Genomic DNA, 22,363 nt, shown 5'->3' with positions numbered 1-22,363 from the left:
TTGACCACAGGAAACTGTCATAAATAAGACTCTGCACTTGAACACTAGGGCAGGGTGGTCTGGAGTTTTCCCTTATCTCTGGTTTCCTTCCACTTCTGCATTTTGGGGATTTCTGTGAGCCTGATTGCATAGCCCTCTATCTCTCCCTACCTAGCCCTTCCTGTCCCTTTACACAGTGGGGAGATGAAAACGGTGGCACCATGATCTCTAGCACTGGAACTGAAAGTTCATGCCCCCTACTCTTTAGTGATCCCTCACAGAAAAGCAGTCAGTCACCCTTGTCTCCCTGGTTTCCATCTGAACTCTGTGTTCACTCCACCTGTGACTGACCATTTTTAGCTCAGGAAAGTGACCCAGTTTCAAGTCTCCAAACTTTATGGGCTCCTGTGACGTGGACTTGAGTCATTCCTGGTGGGGGATTGGTGGAAAGGGAGGGAAGTCTCTCCAGGCTTCTGCCTTGTAATAGGCCCCTACCTGGAGTGCAATTGTGCAAGTGTAAAGCCTTTTGTGGTTTATGGCAAAATTGAGCAGAAAGTTGGCACCTGGACTCCCTGTGTTCAGCCTGCTTCCTTGCTCTGATGTCTGGGAATCCTGTAGCATTCAGGCACCCCTGTTCTTCTTGTGACCCCAGGGATCCTGAGATAATGCTGTCCCATCTGAAATCTTTGCTACCTAAGCACCTTTGAGCCAGGGACATCCTCCACAGCAGCAGACTTTAAGAAGTTCTGATTTTGCATGCCACTGCTTATAAAAATCTGTGGTAGACTCTTTAGGCAGGCCCCCTTCCCTCTGCAGTATCCTCTGACATATATATTGTCCCTGATTCACATCTCCCATCACCTACCTTCCAAAAAGTGGTTTCGTTTCTTTTCTGAAAAGATTTTTATTTCTGAAAGAGCAAGAGAGAGAGAGAGAGAAAGAACACAAGCAGGGGGAGCAGCAGGCAGAGGGAGAACTAGGATCCCTGCTGAGCAAGGAGTCCGACGCTGGACTCAATCTCAGGACCCTGGGATCATGACCTTGATGTGGTTTTGGAATATAGGTGAGGTTTGGTGGGGTGGGGTCCAGAGCCAATAACCAAGAAAGAATTCTTGAGATGTCTTTGGTGCAAAAGGGTGGTTCTTTTATTTTTATTTTTTTTTAAAGATTTTATTTATTTATTTGACAGACAGAGATCACAAGTAGGCAGAGAGGCAGGCAGAGAGAGAGGAGGAAGCACGCTCCCTGCTGAGCAGAGAGCCCGACGTGGGGCTCCGTCCCAGGACCCTGGGATCATGACCGGAGCCGAAGGCAGAGGCTTTAACCCACTGAGCCACCCAGGTGCCCCAAGGGTGGTTCTTTTAAAGCACAGGGACCTGTGGGCAGAAAGAGCAGCGATCGGGTCATGAGGAGTGACCCATTATATACTTTCAAGTTGGGAGGGGGTTAGGGATAGTAAATCTCTAAGGAATTTTGGAAGCAAGGTTTCCAGGATTCTGAAGGGGCTAGCTATTACTGGGAAAAGGTCATTTATTATTGTTTAATAAAACCTTAGACATGAAACCCTTCAGATGTATATCGGTGGGCCATATACTTGGGGAATGATTGCCAATATGTATCTTGGGGAGGAGAAATAAAGGAAATTTCCAAAGGAATTTTTATGTTAAAGTAGACTTACAGGATTCTTGGGGGAGCAGGGCTATGATTGTTTTTTGCCCTTAGGAAAGTTTTAACATCCAGGCAGTTGAGTCCCGAGAGGAATGTCACTGCCTATTTTCAAGGACTTGTCAATGGGCTGCAGATAGTAAGGAAATTCAATAATTCTTCTTCCACCTTTGTTTCCCACATCAATTTCTATCATTTAATAATATGTCCTGAGGATTGCTCCATATTACTACATGCAGGTCTTTTTCATTCTTTTTATAGCTGCACAGTGTTGTTGTCTGGATGTACCAGTTTATTTGGTCTCGTACTGATGGACATTGTGTCATTTCCAGTGTTACAACAACTAATGCCAAAATGAATGCACTCATGCATGTTCACTGTGGAAATATATACTGAGTAGATTATTAGAAATGAAGTTTCTGAGTCTAAGGGTGATTAATAGATGTAATTTTCTTAGATGGTACTAAATTCTATTCCACAGGGATTCTATTAAACATTTTGCCCTCCAATCAGCAATGCTATGGTGGGACCATTTCTCTACAACATTACTAACAGCTGCTTTGACAAACTTTGGCACTTTTGTCACTGTGATCAATGTTATGCCAGTAAAATGACATCTCAAATCTCTGGGGGAAAGACAGGCTTTTAATGGTATTAGAACAACTGGATAGCCTCTGGGAAAAGATAAAATTAGAGCCACACTTCACATCACACGCTACACTAAGCCCCAATAAATCAGAAATTTAAACATAATGATACCATATAAGTACTAAAAGAACACATTGATAACATCTACAACTTGTGGGTTGGGAAGACCTTTCTAATTATGATTCATTCAGAACAGAGAATAAAATACTAACAAATGTGATTATAAGATATTAAAAATACATGTGTTTATTTACTTATGAGAGGGAGATAGCACAAGCAGGTGGAGTAGCAGGCAGTGGGGAGGGAGAAGCAGGCTCCCTGCTCGGTTGATCCCAGGAGCCCAGGATCCTGACCTGACCAGAAGGCAGATGTGCAACTGAGTCACCAGGCACCCCAGGAGACTCTTAACTATAGGAAAGAAATTGAGAATTGCTGGGGTGGGAGGAGGTTGGCAGGATATGGGATAACTGGATGATGGGCATTAAGGGGGGCACTTGATATAATGAGCAGTAGGTCTTACATGCAACTGATGAATCACTAAACTCTACCTCTGAAACTAATGATTTGCTATATACTTTGTATTGGTTTGGCTTTTTAAGAACATTTTTATTTAAATTCTAGTTTACGGGCACAATATTGGTTTCAGGAGTAGAATTCAGTTATTTATCACTTATATACAACACCCAGCACAAAGGGTACACATTTTGAATTACTAAATTGTTTAGAAACATTAGGAAAGCCGTTGCATACTAGGATTTGATTTCCTGCTTGTTATGCGGAGTCCATATATTTTGCATATATTAGCAGTTTTTATAAGTAAAAATGAGAAGTACCTGGCCTGCTCAACCTGAGCAGCATGTGACTCTTGATCTTGGGGTTGTAAGTTCGAGTCCCATGTTCTGTGTAGATTACTTGAAAATAAAAAAAAAAAATTTTTTTTAAGATTTTGAGAGAGAGCAGAGTCTGAGGAAGAGCATGGGTGTGTGGGTGGGTAGGGAGACGGAGAGGCAGACTCCTCACTGAGCAGGGAATCCAACCCAGGGCTCAAGCCCAGCACCCTGGGATCATGACCTGAGTGAGTCGAAGGCAGATACTTAACCGTTTAACCAACTGTGCTGCCCAGGCAACCCCAAAATAAAAAAATCTAAAAAAAAAAAAAAAAAAGTAAACATGAAGGACAGAGGTTAAGAAGGAGGAATAGGAATATTCTCTCTAGTTAGAGGAACCTATACTGATAAAAACATAACAGATGAATGAACCCGAAACTCCTAAGTGAACTGTATTCCACATTATTTCATCTATTTTCCGAATTGGGACATTATTCTCATTCTCCCACATGAGAGGTATCACTCTGTGATTCAGCCACAAAACAAAAACTCCCAAGTTCCCCTATTATCATCCCACTGTGGGCATGTTCAATCATGAGCAACCACAGCACACTTAAACTTAGCCAAAAATCAGACCTAGTGTTCAAGAGCCAATGAACTCAGAAATGAGATTCATGGGCGCAGCCAAGGAATATGAGCTGAAAACAAAAAGGGTCCAGGTCTACCCTAAACCAGGTAGACGTTATCTCCAGAAATAAGTGATAAAGTACTCAGAAACATTTAGTTACTTGAGCACTAATTACTATTTTCCCTGCACATAATTTATTAACATATGAAGCAATCAGTGGAGACACTGAATCAGGGATGAAGGCAAAATAAAGATGTAAATTTCCACATTAGTGGACCCCAGGGAATGAATGAAATCTCCCAGTATTCATGTCCCATTGCAGCCCCTTCCCTGTAGAATCTGGGCTTGGGTTACATGGCTTGCTTTGTCAAGGGGACATTAGCAAATGTGAAGAATACAGAGTCTTGATAAGTACTTGTAACTTGGAGCTTGTCCTCTTGAAATGCTCTCTTGTGAAGCCAGAGCATGTAAGAGGTTCAACCACCCTGAGACAGCCATGCTGTGAGGACCTGAAAACCAGCTATGTAGTGAGGCCACACTGAAAAGCAATGAGGTGCCAGACATGCAAAAGAAACTTCTTGGGTCTTCCAGATCAGGTGCCACAACCACTTGCTGAATGCAGCTGAGTGATTCCAGCTGATGCCATATGGAACAGAGTAAACTACCCAGCAAAGCTCTCAGATAGCTTAGTCCACAGAATCATTGTTTTTTGAAGCCACATTATGCAATGACCTTTGTGCAGCAGTAAATTAAGTACAACACAGGATTTATAAGAGAAAGGAAGGGAAAAACCTGCATTCTGGGAAGAGTGAATTTTATTTTTATGTTTGAGGTAAATTGATTAGCTGGAACCTAGCAAATAAGTCAGTCTGAAACTATCTTTGAGTAAGTTCCCTAGGGATAATAAAACAATTTTCTTGTTTACTCATTGTTAAGAAAACCCTGAGGGTTTACCTATGGGGCATACTTGTGTAGTGTCCACCAGTGTCCTTTCATTAGCACCTTTGACCTTGTTAGTTCAAATTTGTACAATTTCTCTTAGTAGGATTTTATAGAAGACGACTGACTGAGATTGGGAAAGGCTGAGTGAGCTGGGAGGATATGAAGCCACTCTGACCCTCTAAATTTTTTTCCTTGTTTAAAAACAACAGCAGGGGCACCTGGGTGGTGCAGTTAAGCATCTGCCCTTAGCTCAAGTCATGATCCCAGAGTCCTGGGATTGAGCCCCAAGTTGGGCTCCCCAGCTCAGCAGGGAGTCTGCTTGTCCCTCTCCCTCTTGCTCCTGTCCCCCACTCCCACTTGTGCTCTCTTGCTAATAAAGAACTTAAAAAAAATAAAAATATCGCCAGTGGCATCAGTAGTCGGTCTAGCCCTTTAGTCAACAGTGAAGGCTACCTCAATAAAAAATGCTCCATGAAGTCTCAAACTCTTACAGACAACCCTGAATCGTGAGTTACAAATGTGGCACTGTACTGAGGAAGCAGGGATGAAGGAGCACTGGAGTCAGGGCCCTGGAAATGGAAGCTGCTTGGTGGGGTCAAGTGGTCTATGGAAATCAGGATCTCCCTGAATGGTAGGAACATGAGCATGAGCATGGTAGGAATATGAGAATAAAGACAGAGACCAGTGACAGAAAAATACAAACTGAAGTAAGAGAAATAGAATGAAGAGCTGAAATACTCACAGAAGCACACAAAGTGAAACAGAACTATTTTTATTTATTTGAAAGATAGGGTGAATCCATTACTGGTGACCAGAGCTCTGAGGCTACACTTTCTCCTCAGGGAGGTGGGCTGGAATGGGGTGGGCTGCGTTTGGCAGGGACTGTGGTGGTTTGAGATCTGGGTAGATGAGAATTTGAATTTTTTCAGATTGTAGCACCTCTCACAGCAATCCAGAATCCACCTGTGTGTCCTTTTAGCTCTATGTCTCCCATCACCCCTATCTTCCTGGGGCATCCCCAATTTTTCTCTACAAACCTCTCACCTGCCTGGCTCCCCAGCTGGGCCTCAGGCCGGTCTCCCCAGAGTAGATGATCAGGATCATTGAGGAAACGCTGGCTGCGTTGGCATGTTAGGCAAGTCTGTACTGTCCAGCGCTGTCCCCTGCAGCCTGGAAGAAAGGGGTGTGTGTGTGTGGCAGGAGTGCCCAGGTTTAGTAGGAGAAGAAAAGATCTCCTGGATCCAGTTTTGCCTCCACTGTTTCTCAGTAGGAATTCGAACACTCCCCAACTTTGAATACAAATTTGAGGTGTGTTAGCCCTGCTTAAAGTCTGTCAGTTTCTTGGTATCCCTTAAGATAAAGTCCAGACTCCTTAATTTGGAAGAGGATCTGCCCTGTTTCCTTCTCCAGCCTTATACGTTGGCCTTGTCTACCTCAAACTCCAGGCTCCTGGACTCTAGTCTCCTTGACAGCACCACAAGCTCTCTTGTCTCAGAGTCCTCAAACTTGCCTGAATTTCCATTTCTCACTTCTTTTGCCTATCAGGAAGGTAATTTAGCATTTTAGTTCCTCAAGCAAAGCATTTTACTACACTATCTTGTTTCTTAGTCCGTCCTATCAGACTGTAACTTCAGTGAGAATAATGGATCAATACTTGACACATCTTAGAAAAATATTTGTTAAATAAATCAGTGAATGGTGATGTGAATCCTGTCCTCCACCATGCAAAAATGGGGAGGGGGGTTACCTCTTACAGCAACATCATTTCCCTACTGCCCAGCCTTTCCTTAGTTGGTCCAAGTGAATTCAGCAATTCAACCCAGAGCTTGAAAAATCCGGCAGCTCTAAATTTCACGCCAGACGCCATCTAAAGCGAGCCCACTGGTGCTCCTCATTCATCCCCATTAGGGGCACTCACGTCTCTGGCGCTGGGTGCAGGTGAGGCCCGGGATGAGGAGGGAAGAGCAGCCACGACAGAGGGTCCTCTTCACCGAGGGGTCCCTGCGGAGGGAGTGGGATGGTGGTCCGAAGGCCCGCGCTCCCTCTCCCATTTTTCCCGCGTCCCGCCCGCAGCTAGATTCCCTGAGCGTCTCACCGCCGCAAGACCAGCCGCTTTGCAATGGTCCTCTCGGTGTAACAATAAAACCTCGCCAGCGCCTGGTTCATGGGGTCCTGTGCAAGGACACAGTGGGCGGCCTGGAGGAAGGAAACCATTACTTCGTGGCCAGCTACACCCGACCGCCTCCCCGTAAGTCACCAGACGCGGACTCACCTGGTACAAGAAGCTGAGCCTTTGGAAGGCCTCGCGGTCCTTAACCGGCCCAGCCATCTGCGCCGCGCGAGGGCCTCACGCACGACTGTCCGCAGGTCCCGCCCTTCCGATAGCCCCGCTTCAGGCGCCCGCGCACGGCCTCCTGGGAAGTGTAGTTCCTGGGCCGGTGAGCCTCTCTCCGCGATCCTTACTTTGGCGCCACCCTGCGGCCTCACCGACCCCAGTTGTTCGTAAAGCCATACCCACCCCTGCAACCCAAGTCCGGGGTCCCTTTCTGAGTTTTGGCTTCCTTCTAGTCTTCCTCAAGCCCATGATCAGTTATCCTAGGTAGGAAAGTCACTGCTCACTAGAACAGGAGAGGACCTTAAACTTCAAAACATTTTTAGGACAGAAGACTGGTTTCTTTATGCAGATAGGTTGGGGAGATGGTTATGTGCAATTTATACCCAGCTAGAACTTCTGCCCTACTCTCCTGAAGCCAAAGGCAGATGCCTTAAAGATCTACAGATTGAAGGAACAGAAGTTAAACATTCAAAGAAAGCACTGGTACCACTGGGAGTGAAATTGGAAAGGATCACCAGGGTGATCAAGAGAGAGAAGCAGAGCTTATTACCATTCTTTTCCACTGAACAACAACAACAACAACTACAACAACAACAACAAAACAAAAAAACTTCCTATTATGCAGTGCTGGAGACACAGTAGGTGATCCTAGTTAACTTCTCATCTTAGGTACTGGAGCACAGAAACTTTTGACATCTCCTGCCCCTGAAACTCTCCCCTCTCCCACCTCCCCTATCCCAATCATATACTTCACATCCCTTATTCTGACCTCTGTCTCCTGTTTGTTCTGTTTGACATCCTGTGTTTACTTCTGCCTCATAATGACCACCAGCTCCTGAAGTCAGAAGTAGAGGGATGTGAGCTGGAGTGGCAGAACATGAATGAACCTTGGGATAGGGAGAGGGCAGCATTAGGCCAGGAGAGTAAGGCCTCTCTCCCTTCTCAAACCCTGTCAGACCACGCAGGAAACCAGGCCTCCAGCTCAGAAAAAATGGCCAAAACCTCCTCTGGGATTAATTTCACAAGGATCCCTAAATTCAAAGGAGGAGTATGTTTAAAATGTAGACATCCAGGCCCACCCCAGACCTTGATCAATCACTGAGGGCAAACCCCAGGATCATGCATTCTTAACACCAGTGATTCTTAAGCATCAACACAAGGCCATTGTCAAATTACCACACAACACAGAGATCACTTCAGTGGATCCTTTGTTCCATATTCTGTTTTACCAACCAAAGCATCTTGCCACAAAGAACCACAGTCAAGGCACAAAGGTAAGAGGAGAGTTTGGACAAAGTCCTGTTGAGGTGGTAGGAGGAACTGAAACACCCTCAATAAACTGCAGTTTCTTGTCCCAATCTTCTGTGAACCCTTCATCACCCAAATAGCAGATATTCCAAATCATTTTAGTTTGGTTTGGCATGCATTGCTTTAACCTTTTTTGACAACATATGTACCCTAGAAGTTGTTTATTTTGGCCTAATGTTAAAATGATTTACATTCTCTGATAGGGGAAATGGCAAAAGGTGAAGGATGGCAACAAATAAGCAAAAGACTGGCTCCTGTGAACACTAGTTCCAGGCCATATGCACACAGACTAAAGGAAGTTGCCTATCTGACCCTTCCCTCTACATACCCTCTCTTCTACCCTTTCCTCAGAGTGAGAAAGACTCCATTTCCTTTCTCCCTTTTTGGCTTGGACACCTTAGCCAAGGAGTAATGTTGACAACTAGGGATCAGCTATACTTAGTAACATTCTTTAAGGCCAGGGCTTTAGATAGAAAAACCTTTCTCTTTCCTCTAATACCTGACTGTTCTTTCCAGGTTCCCTTGGGAAAGCAGTGAAGGGTAGATACGTCTTGAGGGAGATTCCTCATCTCTGCAGGAGAAAGGTGACTGACTGACATTTTGGAGACAACCAACTCTAAGGAGGCAGGCACTAAGCCAGCTTTGCTTAAGGCTGAGGCATGGACCCAAGTTCTCCTCTCCTTTCTTCTCACACTCTCCTCCCCACAGTCCTACCTCTGGCCAATCCTAATGGCAACTTACTCTGGGAATGGAAGACCAAGGAAACCCCTTTCCCCTTCATTAGTTGCTAGGAATCTGTTCCTTTAGCCCCTTTCCCGACTTTCTTTCTAATCTTGATGCTCAATCTCTGCCCTCAAAAAAAACAAAACTCCTTAACTTCTAGACCCATAAGAGCAACTATTATTCATCTTTATTTTAGTCTAGGGGTACACAGACCCCTCTGATCTTCCTCAAGAAATAGGACCATTCTGGGTCAAACAACCCCCTAAAAGGATGTACAGGGGTTTCTGTTTCCTCTTCTGGTTTTGAGCAAGTCAGACCCTCCCATAGCCTTTCTGTTTCCGGAAACGCCTCTCCTTCCTTCCCAACCTATACATGTGCAATAGAAAACCTGATGGACTTCAGGGAAGTCAACCCCTGGGAACTAGCTCCCCACCCTGCGAGAAGGGAGACGCAACTGTGCTCTCATCCTAGACCAGTCCTATCTACTCCTCCATATAAACCATTCTAGAAACCAAGGTGCTTCTCCTAGACAGTGCAGGACTGGAACCAGGCAGACACAAAGACGTTCCAGCAGGTCACAGGAAGGAAGGCCCATAGCTCTTGACCCTGACTCACCCCAATTATTACCACATCCCTACCTGTCACTCCCAATCTGTTGGGGGCCTGATGGTAAGTGGTGCAGCATTCTTCCGACCAGCCCGGATGCCTGGATAGAAGAGGGGCCAAAGTTTCTCAGTAAAAGTATCAGTAAAAGTGTAGATATGAGAGCGGTCTGTGACATTGTAAAAAGACAGTGTGCCAGCCTCATAGTCTAGGAATATGCCCACCCGCTTGGGTTTCACCTTGATGTGCAAAGGGGTAAAAGGCGTGGTGGTGGCTGCATATTTGTCCCCATTCCACAGCCGCACCCGCCAGTAGCCAGTCTCAGGGAGTGGAGTCAGCTCGCCCTTTCGGCTCACGGAGTCCCGGCACACGCCCACTGCCCAGTGGGTCTTATCACCCACCTCCACCTCCCAGTAGTGTCGGCCTGAGGTGAAGCCCTCAGTAGCCAGGACACAAGGGTAGAAGGTGAACCGCCGTGGTGTGTCAGGGAGATCCCGGAGTCTTGTCTCCACAAACTTGACGCTCTTACGATCTTCTGACAGGACTAGGTTAGGGTGAGCAGTCTCTGGGTCCAGGGTCACATCCGCTGGCGGGAGAAGCCAGAGTGGGGAGCTAGATGAGATGGGAATAGCTAAATGCCCCTGCCTCACTCTTCCAGCCTGCCTTTACAGAGCCTGCTTCCTTAAAGATCCCCAGAACACCATAGTTTGGTTAACTTTCTCAATCCATGGTGTCACCTAAGGGAGAGGAAGGAACAATGGCTTCCCTTCTCACCCTGGCCCTAAAGTAAACAGTTAATGATCTCTTGATTCTGCAAGGGCTGATTTTAGGGTCCTGCCTGATCCCTTCTCCATCATCCTATGACATCATCTCACTATGTGAAGAAGCACAAATCACAGTCTAAGGGCCAGAAAGAACAGAAAATGTTAAGAAGGATAACAGCAAGACAGCATTATGGTCTAGGGATAGGGTGACCATTTATCTGGAATAGTCCTGGTTCATGACTATTTTCTCTGAGTAAGTATTAATGATACTCCCTTTCACTCTCAAGGGGGGACAAGTTTAGCATATTATTTAACCTCTCTGGGTGCCTATTTAGAAAAGTGTGGGCCTAAGAATAGATGACACCTAACCCTGTTACTCACAGTGAAATTGAAAGCCAGGTGAAGGGATGGGCACAAAAAGTGACAGATGGGATAAGTGAAGCCCAGATAAAGTGGGATCTAAAGACTTTCTTCTCTGCTGATTCACTCTGCTAGTTTACTTTTGGGAACAACTCACCAATTAGCTGTTTAAGGATTTTCCTTAGGGCAAAGTACTGTCGGGGGAAATTGCTGAAGTTCTTTTCCAGCTCTATAGACACTGAAGTCACCTCCATGGTCTTCACCTTCTCACATCTAGGAGGGATAGGGAGATAGGGGAAGAAAGGGCAGGATCAGGGGAAGCTCAATCTGAGTGAGTATGAAGATATTCTCTTTAGGGAGAAACTAAAGTTCTCCATCCTCCCACTTTCTCCCTCCTATCTGAAGACAAGTACTCACTTACTGCTTTCTTTTGCCAATCTATGGAGAACCATATGGCCCCTGGACAAAGCCTTATTTTAAGAATGAGTCTCAGAACTTTCTGGAGGTATGGCTATATTTCATGCAAGTAGTAATCACTCTCTCCACTCTCTCAGCCCCTTCCTTTGTCTGTCCTGTTTGGACACATTTCCACCCACAGGCACAGGGAGAATCTGGTTCTACATTCCCTTGGAATTTTCCTTACCAGGTTAGTCCTGATGTTCAAAAGGGAAAAGGTAATGGACTATTACTCCCAATGATTTCCTCTCTAACTGGCTTCATGGATGCAATGAACCTTCTCCCACATCCTACCCGGACTCTGCGTGACTTTCCTTCTCCCCTAACTTCTTACTGTACTCCTGGTCTCTAAGCCAAGACCTAACTCACTCAAAGAGATGCAAGAATCACTTACTTTTCCAGGGTACTTTTGACATCCTAGAGGGAAGGAGAAAAGAAAGCAATATTGGTCCTGGTAGTCAAGGGTCCTATAGGCAAAAGGTTCCCCCCACTTCCCCAAAGTCCTAGATCTGTACCATAAGAATAGGGCAAACTGAGCATCACAATGCAAGGGGAAGAGCTCCAGAGGGATCTGAGTATATCTCTTGCAACCTGATCCCCATTTTCAACTTTTGGTTAGCATTAAGCTTGGTAATTTATATCACTTCCAAATGGTTTCTTATGTCTTTGTCTTGCTCCTTAAGGACACTGGGAGCTCAATGCAAAGGACAGGGATTGTGTCTGCTCTTTACTCTGTCCCCCAAGTACCAACCACACACCTGTCTCCTTGAGGATCAGTACAGACTGGTGGCATAGGAATGAATCACACTTTCCTGTTGTTGTTTGTTATCCCCATCTGGTACTGATTAATAAACATTAATAACTGTGTGCCAATCCTGATTTGTGAATACTTGGGGTCCAGAAGACAAAGAAGAGAAATCTCTGCCCCCCCGAGGATTTCCCAGTTTAATGTGGAAGGCAGAACACACATACATGAAAGGACACAAGAGTAAGTACCAAGCAATACATAACATGCAGATAAATGTACAACGAGGCCTCACTGATCCAAATGCTGGTAATCTGATCTCTAAAATAAGAGACATTTCCTACAGGCTTGCTAACACCATTCATCTGCTTAAAAGAACAAATTATTTCAAACATTTAGAGGCATTATTTACATTTCAAAAGTAATATATTATTCATACATAATTTCAAGTGTCCTTCAAACTAGGTTTGAAATTTTTTTTTAGTAGTAGGTAAATCAATTTCCAGGACCTTAAAGCAATGGCAGCTACTACATTTACATAATTTTTAATGTGTAGTTTTTTTCACTAATTCAGAACTGATTTCCCTTCTTTCAAAGGGAATTTTTTTCTTTGGTACAAATTAAGCACATAATTGTTCACAAGACATAAGAACACAGAAATGATTAGAAGGGGATGGGAGAAATCAGAGAAGCCTTTCTATAGAAAAAGATCCTTTGAGTATGTCTGGAATAAAGAACTGGATTAGAGAAGCAGAGCAGAAGAGTGAGCATCCCAGGTTGACAGAATGGCCTGTGCAAAGCTATACTGCACTTGACCTGAGGGGCTATGCAGGGGCAAAGGTCGAACCTTAAGCATCTCGAAGCCCGACTGTAAGCACTTGCCCTCCACCTCAGCAGCCAAGTGGGCCAGGTCCCGGCGCTTGTCTCCAAGGTGAGCAGCATTTTCTCTGAGACGCTGTAGAATGTCCTGTTCTTCCTCCTCTAGTCGTGAAAGCAACATCTGTTGCTCTTCATCCAGCCGCCTATGAAGCTCTTCAAATTCCTTTAAGATCTGTTGCCGGCGACACTCCACGAGTCTCTGAGAAAAGAGGGAAGGTGTTATATTTAGCAGGACCAGTGGGGCCTTTCCCTACCCACCATGTGTATGAATTAACACAGACTTCCAGTGTCATTGGAAATAGCTTAACAGGATACACATGTTTCTCTCCATTGAAATCTCCTTCTGGAAGTAATGGCTCCATCCCCATTGTCACCCTTACTGATTATTCGGGAATGAAGACCACTGGGGAAATTTAAAAAAATCAGTGTTTAGGGGCGCCTGGATGGCTCAGTGGGTTAAAGCCTCTGCCCTCGGCTCGGGTCATGATCTCAGGGTCCTGGGATCGAGCCCTGCGTTGGGCTCTCTGCTTGGCGGGGAGCCTGCTTCCCCCGTCTCTCTGCCTGCCTCTGCCTACTTGTGATCTCGCTTGCTATGTCAAATAAATAAATAAAATCTTTAAAAAAAAAATCAGTGTTTAAAAAATTTTTAATTTTCTTGGGCCACCTGGGCGGCTCAGTGGATTAAGCCTCTGCCTTCAGATCAGGTCATGATCTCAGTGTCTTGGGATCGAGCCCCGAATTGGGCTCTCTGCTGGGTGGGATGCCTGCTTCCCCCTCTTTCTCTGCCTGCCTCTCTGCCTACTTGTGATCTCTCTGTGTGTCAAATAAATAAATAAAATCTTTTTAAAAAATTTAGTTTTTTTTATTAACTTCTAAAAAAGCTGTACTTCTATGGTTTAGTGAAAAGAAAAAGCAAGATGTAAGAACTCAATAATATAATGGCATCTACTATTATGGATACAAGCTATATCTGTTAGTCCCAACTCTAAAGTTCTAGCTAATACAAATTATCAAGAAAAGGGAAGAAATAAGTATTGGAAAGTTAGAGATAAGATGGTCATCATTTGTATATTGCTAGACATCTACCCTCTAAAAACCAGAGAACCAACTGGAAAAGTATCAGAATCAGTAAGATTTTAGTAATGGGTTGTTACAAAATATATACAGTTGATTGTTAAACAAAACAGTCTGTGAAGGTCCATTATATATATACCCGGATTTTTTTTTCCATAAATAGGTTGTATAAAGGTGTTTTTTTCCCTTATGATTTTCTTAATAACATTTCCTTTTTCTAGCTCACTTGATTGTGAGAATACAGTATATAATACAAATAACATATAAAATAGGTGTTAATCACTGTTTATGTCATCTCTAATGCTTCTGGTCAACAGTAAGGTATTAAGAGTTAAGTTTTTCAATGACATGGATGGAACTACAGGGTATTATGCTAAGTGAAATAAGTCAGTCAGAGAAAGACAAATATCATATCATTTCATTCATATGTGGAATTTAAGAAACAAAACAGGAGCATAGGAGAAGGGAAGGAAAAATAAAACAAGATGAAACCAGAGAGGAAGACAAACCATAAGAGACTATTAATCATAGGAAATAAACTGAGGGTTGCTGGAAGGGAGGTGGGTGGGGGGATGGGGTAACTGCGTGATGGGCATTAAGGAGGGCATGTGATGTGAAGAGCACTGGGTGTTATATGCAACTGATGAGTCACTAAATTCTACTTCTGAAACTAAAAAAAAGAGTTAAGTTTTTGGGGAGTTGAAAGTTATATGCAGATTTTCCTCTGCAATGCTAATCTTGTTCAAGGGTCAACTGTATATTGATTTCAGCAACAAACCCTTTTAATAGTTTCAAGTCACTTCAGAGAACTGACAGTTCCCATCCCAGGATTAGGTTCCAGAGTTTGTGAATTAGTTGTTGAAATTTGAAACATGTTTTCTCTCAGCTACCATACAAAATTAAATTTCTAATCTTCCTGAAATTTGATAATATAGGCCTAAAACACCAGCCATAATACTTTCTGAAAGTTATCACTTAGCATGTCCTTCCTTCTGTACTTCCACTGCAACTAATGATCTGCCCAGATGGTAGTCTCCAAGTGTCATATGATTGATGAAGAAAAGTAAACCCAAGAGTGAAGTAAAAGAGGAGCAGAGACAGGGACTCTGGAAATAAAAAGTAGATAGGGACTGAAAGGCAGGGCTGAGGGTGAATAGAGAGGGGCTGCAAAGCCAGTGTGGGTCTTAGAAGCACAGTATTTCTGGATTTCAAGCTAGTTCTCAGCAGAAGTTGGCTAGCTCCAGTTCTGGAGCTGCTGCTGCTTCCCATTTCACTGGCGGCTCCTCAGGTGCACAGTGGAACAAAATATACTCTTAAAACATTTACCCTGTGAAAATTATAAAAGGAAAACTCACTAAAATGTAGGTAGGATGCCAGCAGCGGGAGCTCAACCGCTGGTCAGTTGTAGACCCAACCAGAAGAGATGTACCTTGTAAGTCCATAATATCTTACTACCCCAAGAGGAGGAAGAAAGGTTTGTTTTTTGCAGGGCAACAAGCCCAACCAGTGACAAACTGTCACAACCTAGTCAATGAAAAGTCCCTATACTCTGAACTCCCAGTTTACTTCAAGGACTCTTCATTTATGAGAGTCCCTCCTAAATACCCCCTTTCCTCTTTAGAAGAGTGGTCCTCTCCTTTGTTCTCTAGACTTGCCTATGGTTTTGCCTTAGCTTGCTTGTCCTGAATTGCAATTCTCTGCTATTACTAAATAATCTCATTGATGCAGGTAAAATAACTGAATTTTATTTCTTAACCCCTAAGTAAAACACAACTTTTTTCTTGGTGTGTATGCACACATGTGTGTGTTAGTATATGTTGAGAGGTGATGTATGGGTAGAATTTAGGATTCATACCTGTGGTAAATAGGAAGCAAAGGGCTGTCTTCTATATAATTCCATAATCCCTTCTCTTTTTTCCCACTCTATATATGTAGGGCACTGGTTCTTAATGAGGATGTTACTTCCCACTAGAGATATTTTGGAAACAAGGGGCATTTTTTTGTTTTCCATAACTGGGGGTACTCTAGTAAGGCTGCTAACATGCCAGTATGTGAGATAACTCTGCAACATGCACTGTCCTGCACTATTTTCTATGTTCTGCTATATATTTAAAAACATAAGCCTGGACTTGAATGTCATTTTATACATAAACAGAGTATGTATAATATACCTGAATTTTTTAGAAATGGCTGAATAAAACTAAGACTGTATTTTTTTTTAGAACTTAACCAAAAGTTACTTATTTTGAAAAATTATGTCACGAAGAGCTAAGCTGCTTGTGATGCTTGACAACATTACTATGCAATTATTTCAGTCTGAATTTGTATTTGTGGCATTGTTGATGATGTCACATATAGGTACAAGGATAAAACTACATTGTGGTGTCTTTCAGGGTAGCTGTGCCCAAATACTTATATATCAGATTTTATTCAAATCACTTTCCTTTATGTTGTATGTGTGTGTATGTATTTGGGCATAAGTCTCTTTTAAAAATTACACAGATAAGTTATTTTATCTTTAACTTTCACTTCAGCATCATGAATTACTAATTATTTATGTTTAAAAGGGGCACTGGGCCTGAATCTGGAAGTAGGGATGAGGGAGAGGTAGGAAGGAGAATTCAAATGGTCACAAAAGGAATGTTGGTGGTAGTTTCAGAGACCACTGAATTTTCAAAAACATCACAGTTCCGTTCAAAAAAAATTTTTATTCCCCTCTTTATCCTTTACCTTTAAGAAGGTGATCAACAGGAACAGGAAAGTTAATGACTGGGAATAAGCTTCGTTTTCACATATTTTAAGTTTCTCAGGAGCCCTCCAAAAGAACAAAGAACTTTTTTTTAAAGTTCACCTTTGCAATCAAAATTAGTTAAAATTAAAAAAAATTCAAATGCTTGCTTTATTCAAATATATAAAGGACTAAGGTAATACTTAGTAATACTTAATAATACTTGCTTTCTGTCAAAATGTTGTCATTGTTAAAAAATTAGTGTCTCTACTATTTTCAAACTTGCGTTTAATTTCTGGTGATACCAGAATCTCAATTCCAAAAACTCATTATTTTTTCTGGAAGCTTTTAATGAGGTCAAATTTCTATGTTGTCTTCTTATGAATTTGCAACTGTGCTTTTTGTGCCATGTCATTATATATTTTCTCCACTTGACTATAAGCTTAAGCAGGACAGGGACTGTTTTTGATCATCATTGTTCCCCAGTGTCAGAATTTGGCCTATACTGGAAGCTTAGTACATACTTATTGATTCATGCAGAGCTAGTATCCCTGATTTTGCCACATATTGGCTGTGTGATTTGGACTAAATAGTTATTCAAGTTTTGTTTCCTCCTGTGATAACTGAGGGTAATAATACCTACTTTACTAAGTTCATTTTTGCTAACGATGACCTTCAGGACTCCCTTTCCTTTGTGTTATAGCTCCTCTAAGTCCCACATGTTCATTGGCCTGAACTCTTAAAACTTTAACCTGGGCAGAACCTTAAAATCAAATGCAACCCTGTAAGTTTGGAATGTCATGGCATCCAATGAATTCATATATGGGACTCAATAAATAGTTATTACTGCCATTATTAAGAATTGTTCACTGTCCAATAAAATAAGACAGATAGCAAAATATCATGCTACAAATGTGGTAATGCTATGAAGAAGAAGCAAAATTATATGCAAATTAAGAAAGTTAATTTCTGGGCGCCTGGGTGGCTCAGTGGGTTAAGCCGCTGCCTTCGGCTCAGGTCATGATCTCAGGGTCCTGGGATCAAGTCCCGAATCGGGCTCTCTGCTCAGCAGGGAGTCTGCTTCCTCCTCTCTCTCTTTCTGCCTGCTTCTCTGCCTACTTGTGATCTCTCTCTGTCAAATAAATAAATAAAATCTTAAAAAAAAAAAAAAAAAGAAAGTTAATTTCTGAAGGGTCAAGGAAGGTTGCATAGGAAGTGGCTTTTATCTTACCTGAAGGATAGATAGGATCCTATAGATGTAGGATGGAGAGAGCAACAGTCTAGGAATGAACTAACATCATCTAACATACCTGAACTTACTTAAGAGAATGTGGTCCTAAAGTCACTGGGTAGTTCTGGGAGCTCTTTGTCTGCTTCTTCCTTCTTTCTCCCCAGAGAACCTTCCAAATTCTTCTCTCCTCAATCCCTCTAAGAAACTCCTATACCCTGTTCTCTCCTTGATTTACAAGAAAAACGGAGACCAATGGGCATGAACTCCCTCAACTTGCCACATGTAAGATGTTCTGTCTGTCCTTCCTTCACTACCTACATCTTTCTCTTCAATACTTAATTCATGAAAAATAATTTCAGTACAATGTATAATGACAAAGAAGCCTAATAAAATACCATTATTTTTGAGAGAACATTGAATGAATCAGACCTGGTGGATTAAATAATGCATGGTTAACTGCCTGCAGAGCAGCCCAAATGGAATCACCTGCCTTTACCTTGAGCTCTCCAGGCTTCTTCTCCTCAGAGGACTTGCAGCGGGTGATCTCCTGCAGCTTCTGCTCTAGGGGCTCCAGGCACTTCTGTAATTTTTCCTGAGGGTGGAAGTGGGAAAGAGGGGACATTTGGGGTTGGCTGGCACATCCTACATTCAGAGGTTAACTCACTTATTTTAAACCCATTTATTTGCTTCCTATCCATCTCATCACCTCTTGATCCCACTTCCTTCCTTGCCTGTCATTTGGGGTGTCGATTTCTGGTCCCTCCTCCTGCCACCAGCTTGTCCCCATCATATTCCTTGCTCACCAAACTTTCCTCTCACTGAATCTCACAGTTGTCCAGCTGTCACCAACTCCGTGTCTTTCCCCAATCCTATCATTTTCTTACTCAAGTGGTTGCCTTTTATGGTCAAAGTGACTTTCTGTATTCTAGCATCCTTCTTTACACTTGTCCTGCTATCCAACTCAAACCACCTACAAATATAATAAAGTCTTTATTACTTATACTGTAAACTACTTTAAATCTTGTGTCCAAGATTTTATTAACATAATTAAAAAAATACTTGGTCAGTGCTAAGATATTAAAATCTTTCGTTCTTATTACATGAACATTTACCCTGTGTCCCAACAGTAATTAAATCAGATACCACATTACCTATTATCTAGGCAGATACAAATGGCAGACAAGTTCAGCTTAGTTTGGTGGGGGATCAGCCTAACGAATGTTATCTATTCCCACTACCAATGGGAATATAAGGAACATTCTGAGTAGGGGGACAGAATGAAGAAATCAAACCACTTTTTAGTTCTTCCTAAATTTCATCATCTCCAAGTGGTTTCATTCATTTATAAAAAATGATACATTGTAAGACCACACAAAGCAATATTCCACATAAGACTCAAATGATGTTAGGAAAAGTCAGAAAGCAATTTTGAGGCACTGCTCAAAACTTGTCATGCTTGAGGATAACTGATCAGATGTACTGTGTGCCCTCTGTGTATGTAGCTCTGAGGGGACTAGAGAGTAAGGACCAGATACAGTCTTGCCCTCAGGAGCTTAGGATCCTCTACCCAGGGAGTCTCCCATCCTCTGCACTCCTCCCTCTTGGCCCACATTGGTGTCATGTGTCTGGTTCCCCACCTTGTACTCCTGTGTGGCATCATCCAGTGGCACGACGGTATGGGCCCGGTGGGTGTGGGAAATTGCACATATCAAACATACAGCCTCCTGGTCCTCATAGCAAAAGAGGCTGAGGGCCTCATGGTGCTGGGGGCAGAGGCTTTCATCTCGGATCTTCCGCTTGACAGCCTGGAGCTGCTTGGCTATTTCCACCATACTGCCTAGTTGTCGATTAGGCCGGAGACTGCGGTAGCGGGATGTCTTTCGACAGACAGGACAAGGGAAGTCCCTCTCTAGGTCCTCCCACCAGCGGGTGATGCAAGCTTTGCAGAAGTTGTGCCCACACTCAATGATGACAGGCTCCTTCAGATACTCCAGGCACACAGAGCAACTTGCTTCCACCTGTAAGTTCTCCAGCGCTGCAGCTGTGGAGGCTGCAGAGGCCCCAGCATCTAATAGACTTGTCTCTGCCATTATTTAACTTAGGGATGGAAAGGGGGCAGAGAAAGATAAATATTAGTTGGAAGTTTAGTTTTCTGGTATCCCTGGCCTGACATTTACTCCCATGATAAATCCTAAATCTGGTTAGTCCTATTTTGGTATTTTACTCTTCCCTTCCACTAGATTCAACATTTTTTTTTTTTTTTAAAGTAGGCTCCATGCTCAGTGTGGAGTCCAACACAGGGCCTGAATGCAGGACCCTGAAACCTGAACCAAGGTCAGGAGTTGGACACCTAACTGACTGAGCTATCCAGGCACCCCTCACCCTCTTTTTTGTTTGTTTCCAAAACCTGTGACTCCCAGCCACCAATCTATTTTTTTTTTTCCTCCTCAATACAGACACCCAACACCCATCTCTTTTGTCTTTACCTCTGCTTTTTCGTTAGAGGCTTCCTTCAACCCTACCCCAGCATACTTCTCCTGATCCAGACTTATCCCACATGTGTCTTAAAACCAGACCAATGTATCCCTGGTTTGACATGTTTTTCTAATAGACGAGAAAGGGGCTTGGGAAACTGAAAGGTGCTATAAAAGTCAAAGTATTACTTAAGATTTCTTAAGTATATTTTAAGGCTTAATATGACAGAAGAATTTTATTACAATAGATCCTTGAAGCATAAGCCACTGTTCTCTCCCTCTTTCAAAGGGTGAAAAAAGGAGTAAGTTAGGCAAGAGTAACAAGCTCTTCTTTTCAGGAAATTTGAAATTATTCTTTATTAGACTAGTCTAGAGAAGGTGTGCCTCTTGGAGTGAAATGATTCACACAACATTCCATATCTTTGTGTGCACTTGGATATTTGGAACTGCTGAAGAGTGATAAATAGGTGGCAACTACACTAAAGAGTATATTAGTACATACTTCTTGAAAAAATATACTTCTTGGAAAGAGGCTGAGGAAGTCTTTTCTAAAATTCAGCAGTGATTGTAGTCTTTTGAAACAGCCACTGAAAACTAATTCCTTGGAGGTACTGTACCTCCAACTAATAGGTTCTAGAGTGGTTGGGAATTAGAGAAAGAAAAGTAAAGAGTCAATCAAAGTCTCCCTCAAGTGAAGGCTCAAAATATTGGAAATGCATCAAAGGGATTTATAAAGCAGAAGGCTGGTCCCCCACTCCTTCCTTGAAAATCACCGCTTTTATCCATGAAATAGTTGATTTCTCTATCTACCACCTCTTCCCCACCAAGAGACCCAACAGAAGAAAGGAAATTTAGTAGGTCTAAGAGCTAAGAGAAAAGTGGTCATGTAATGAGTTGGGTTAACAATGATTATTGTATATACTGATGGCACACATGAAAAGTGTTTTAATTTGGAATAGGAACTGATAACTTATTTGGATCTGAACTCTTCCCTCAACCAGGAGAGAAGTTCAGTCAAATGGTTCTTCTTTACCAAAGGGTAACCAACTTCAACTAGTGAACCTGCCCCCTTCTTCTAGAAATTAGGCGGCCTCCTCACCTGGGGTGAGTTGAACTGTACGCAGAGTTAGGGACCAGGATGGATCTAGACTGGCAAATAAGTGGTGTCAAAGAGAAATGGGGAAAAGGTTAGGAAAGCAGAGAGAGGACTTGGAGTTACAACCCAGAGTGAGGTGTCTCTGGGTTGGTCATTTCTTTCCCTCTCTATTCCTAGAGTCTCAGTAGAAGGGCAAACTTCAGGGACATCCTTATTTTGTTTCTACCACTGTCTGGGGTCCCACCTTGCGACCCTTTTCTGAGCGTCGTCCACAACTCAGTCCCACCCTCGTCTCCATCTTCTCTCGCCAGATCTAGCATAAGGGGATTGGAGAGGGGGAAAGGAAACGTAGTGGTTGACAGGGAAGGAGGAATGCGTGTCCAGGTAAGGAGGAGGTGTGACGTGAAGGTGGGATGCCTGCCGCTATGACGCAGCCGAGGCCCGCGGTGACGGCGTCAGAGTTTCACCCGGGGAAGTGAGCGGCAGCGGGACCGGGGAACGGCGGGGTAGCCAAGCAACGCCGGACGCGCTGACGTCGCCGGGGCGGCAAAACGTCCGCCCGGGCCCGAGGCGGGCGGAGGCAGCTGTGGTTACGTGCGGGGGGCCGGTGACGCAGTCGCGGGGCGCTGGGACGCGGCGTGCGGAGTCGGCCGGCAGGGGCAGGCCCCAAGGCCCGGGCGCGGCGGCGGGACAGCACCTACCTTCCCGGCTTCAGGTCCGGGAGTGCGGGGCGCGGAGCCGCCGGAGCGCAGCCTCCCTCCTTCCTCCTCCCCCCGCCCCCGCCCCACAGCGCGACACACAATACTCGCCGGAAGCGGAAGCCGCGCCGAGAGGCTCGTGTCAGTGGAAGTCGGGGTGTCGGCTGGCCGCGGTGCGAAGGCCTAGCGGTGCCTGCGGG

General features: G+C 43.7%; 2 protein-coding genes across 15 annotated transcripts in view; both read right to left on the bottom strand.

Annotated features, from left to right (window-relative positions):
• The window catches only part of RPP21 (ribonuclease P/MRP subunit p21), a 17,145-nt gene extending 10,093 nt beyond the window's left edge, over positions 1–7,052 (bottom strand). The window contains exons 1-6 of one of the 5 annotated variants that reach the window (XM_059399727.1): positions 6,962–7,052; positions 6,785–6,885; positions 6,608–6,690; positions 5,734–5,859; positions 3,126–3,203; positions 1,121–1,355 (exon numbers count right to left, since the gene is read on the bottom strand). In XM_059399727.1, coding sequence (XP_059255710.1) covers positions 1,300–1,355; positions 3,126–3,203; positions 5,734–5,859; positions 6,608–6,690; positions 6,785–6,885; positions 6,962–7,018 — 501 coding nt within the window. In that variant the 5' untranslated portion in view covers positions 7,019–7,052 and the 3' untranslated portion in view covers positions 1,121–1,299. Of the gene's footprint in view, positions 1–1,120; positions 1,356–2,512; positions 2,701–3,125; positions 3,204–5,445; positions 5,589–5,726; positions 5,860–6,607; positions 6,691–6,784; positions 6,886–6,961 lie in introns of those variants that run through there. The other 4 variants (XM_059399725.1, XM_059399726.1, XM_059399729.1 and 1 more) reach the window with 4 other exon arrangements.
• Positions 7,017–22,363, bottom strand: TRIM39 (tripartite motif containing 39). Of its 10 annotated transcripts, none has more exons than XM_059399720.1 (9): positions 21,710–21,873; positions 19,533–19,992; positions 18,392–18,487; positions 12,831–13,061; positions 11,633–11,655; positions 10,940–11,055; positions 10,060–10,244; positions 9,694–9,761; positions 7,017–7,103 (listed from the first exon to the last, which is right to left on the bottom strand). In XM_059399720.1, the coding sequence occupies exons 2-9, from the start codon at positions 19,983–19,985 to the stop codon at positions 7,082–7,084; spliced, it is 1,194 nt and encodes a 397-aa protein (XP_059255703.1). In that variant the 5' UTR covers positions 19,986–19,992; positions 21,710–21,873; the 3' UTR covers positions 7,017–7,081. The 10 variants fall into 10 exon arrangements, with proteins under 10 accessions (XP_059255703.1, XP_059255697.1, XP_059255698.1 ...); XM_059399717.1 differs by lacking the exons at positions 7,017–7,103; positions 21,710–21,873 and adding exons at positions 7,559–7,859; positions 21,469–21,518; positions 22,167–22,242 and having other exon boundaries at positions 9,694–10,244; XM_059399718.1 differs by lacking the exons at positions 7,017–7,103; positions 21,710–21,873 and adding exons at positions 7,559–7,859; positions 21,469–21,513; positions 22,167–22,240 and having other exon boundaries at positions 9,694–10,244.

This window comes from Mustela nigripes, chromosome 5 (genome assembly GCF_022355385.1).
Source record: "Mustela nigripes isolate SB6536 chromosome 5, MUSNIG.SB6536, whole genome shotgun sequence".
NCBI lineage: Eukaryota > Metazoa > Chordata > Mammalia > Carnivora > Mustelidae > Mustela > Mustela nigripes.
This window is presented reverse-complemented; position numbering and strand designations above follow the sequence as displayed.

Bases quoted from the DNA above. Each gene is read 5' to 3' on its own strand.
- TRIM39 (XM_059399719.1), bottom strand. From the start codon at position 19,985: ATGGCAGAGACAAGTCTATTAGATGCTGGGGCCTCTGCAGCCTCCACA. The intron at 18,488-19,532 runs GTGGGGAACCAG...TTCCACCCTCAG, and splicing joins ATGCCACACAGGAGTACAAG to GAAAAATTACAGAAGTGCCT. The intron at 13,062-18,391 runs GTAAAGGCAGGT...CTCTTTTCTCAG, and splicing joins AGAAGCCTGGAGAGCTCAAG to AGACTCGTGGAGTGTCGCCG.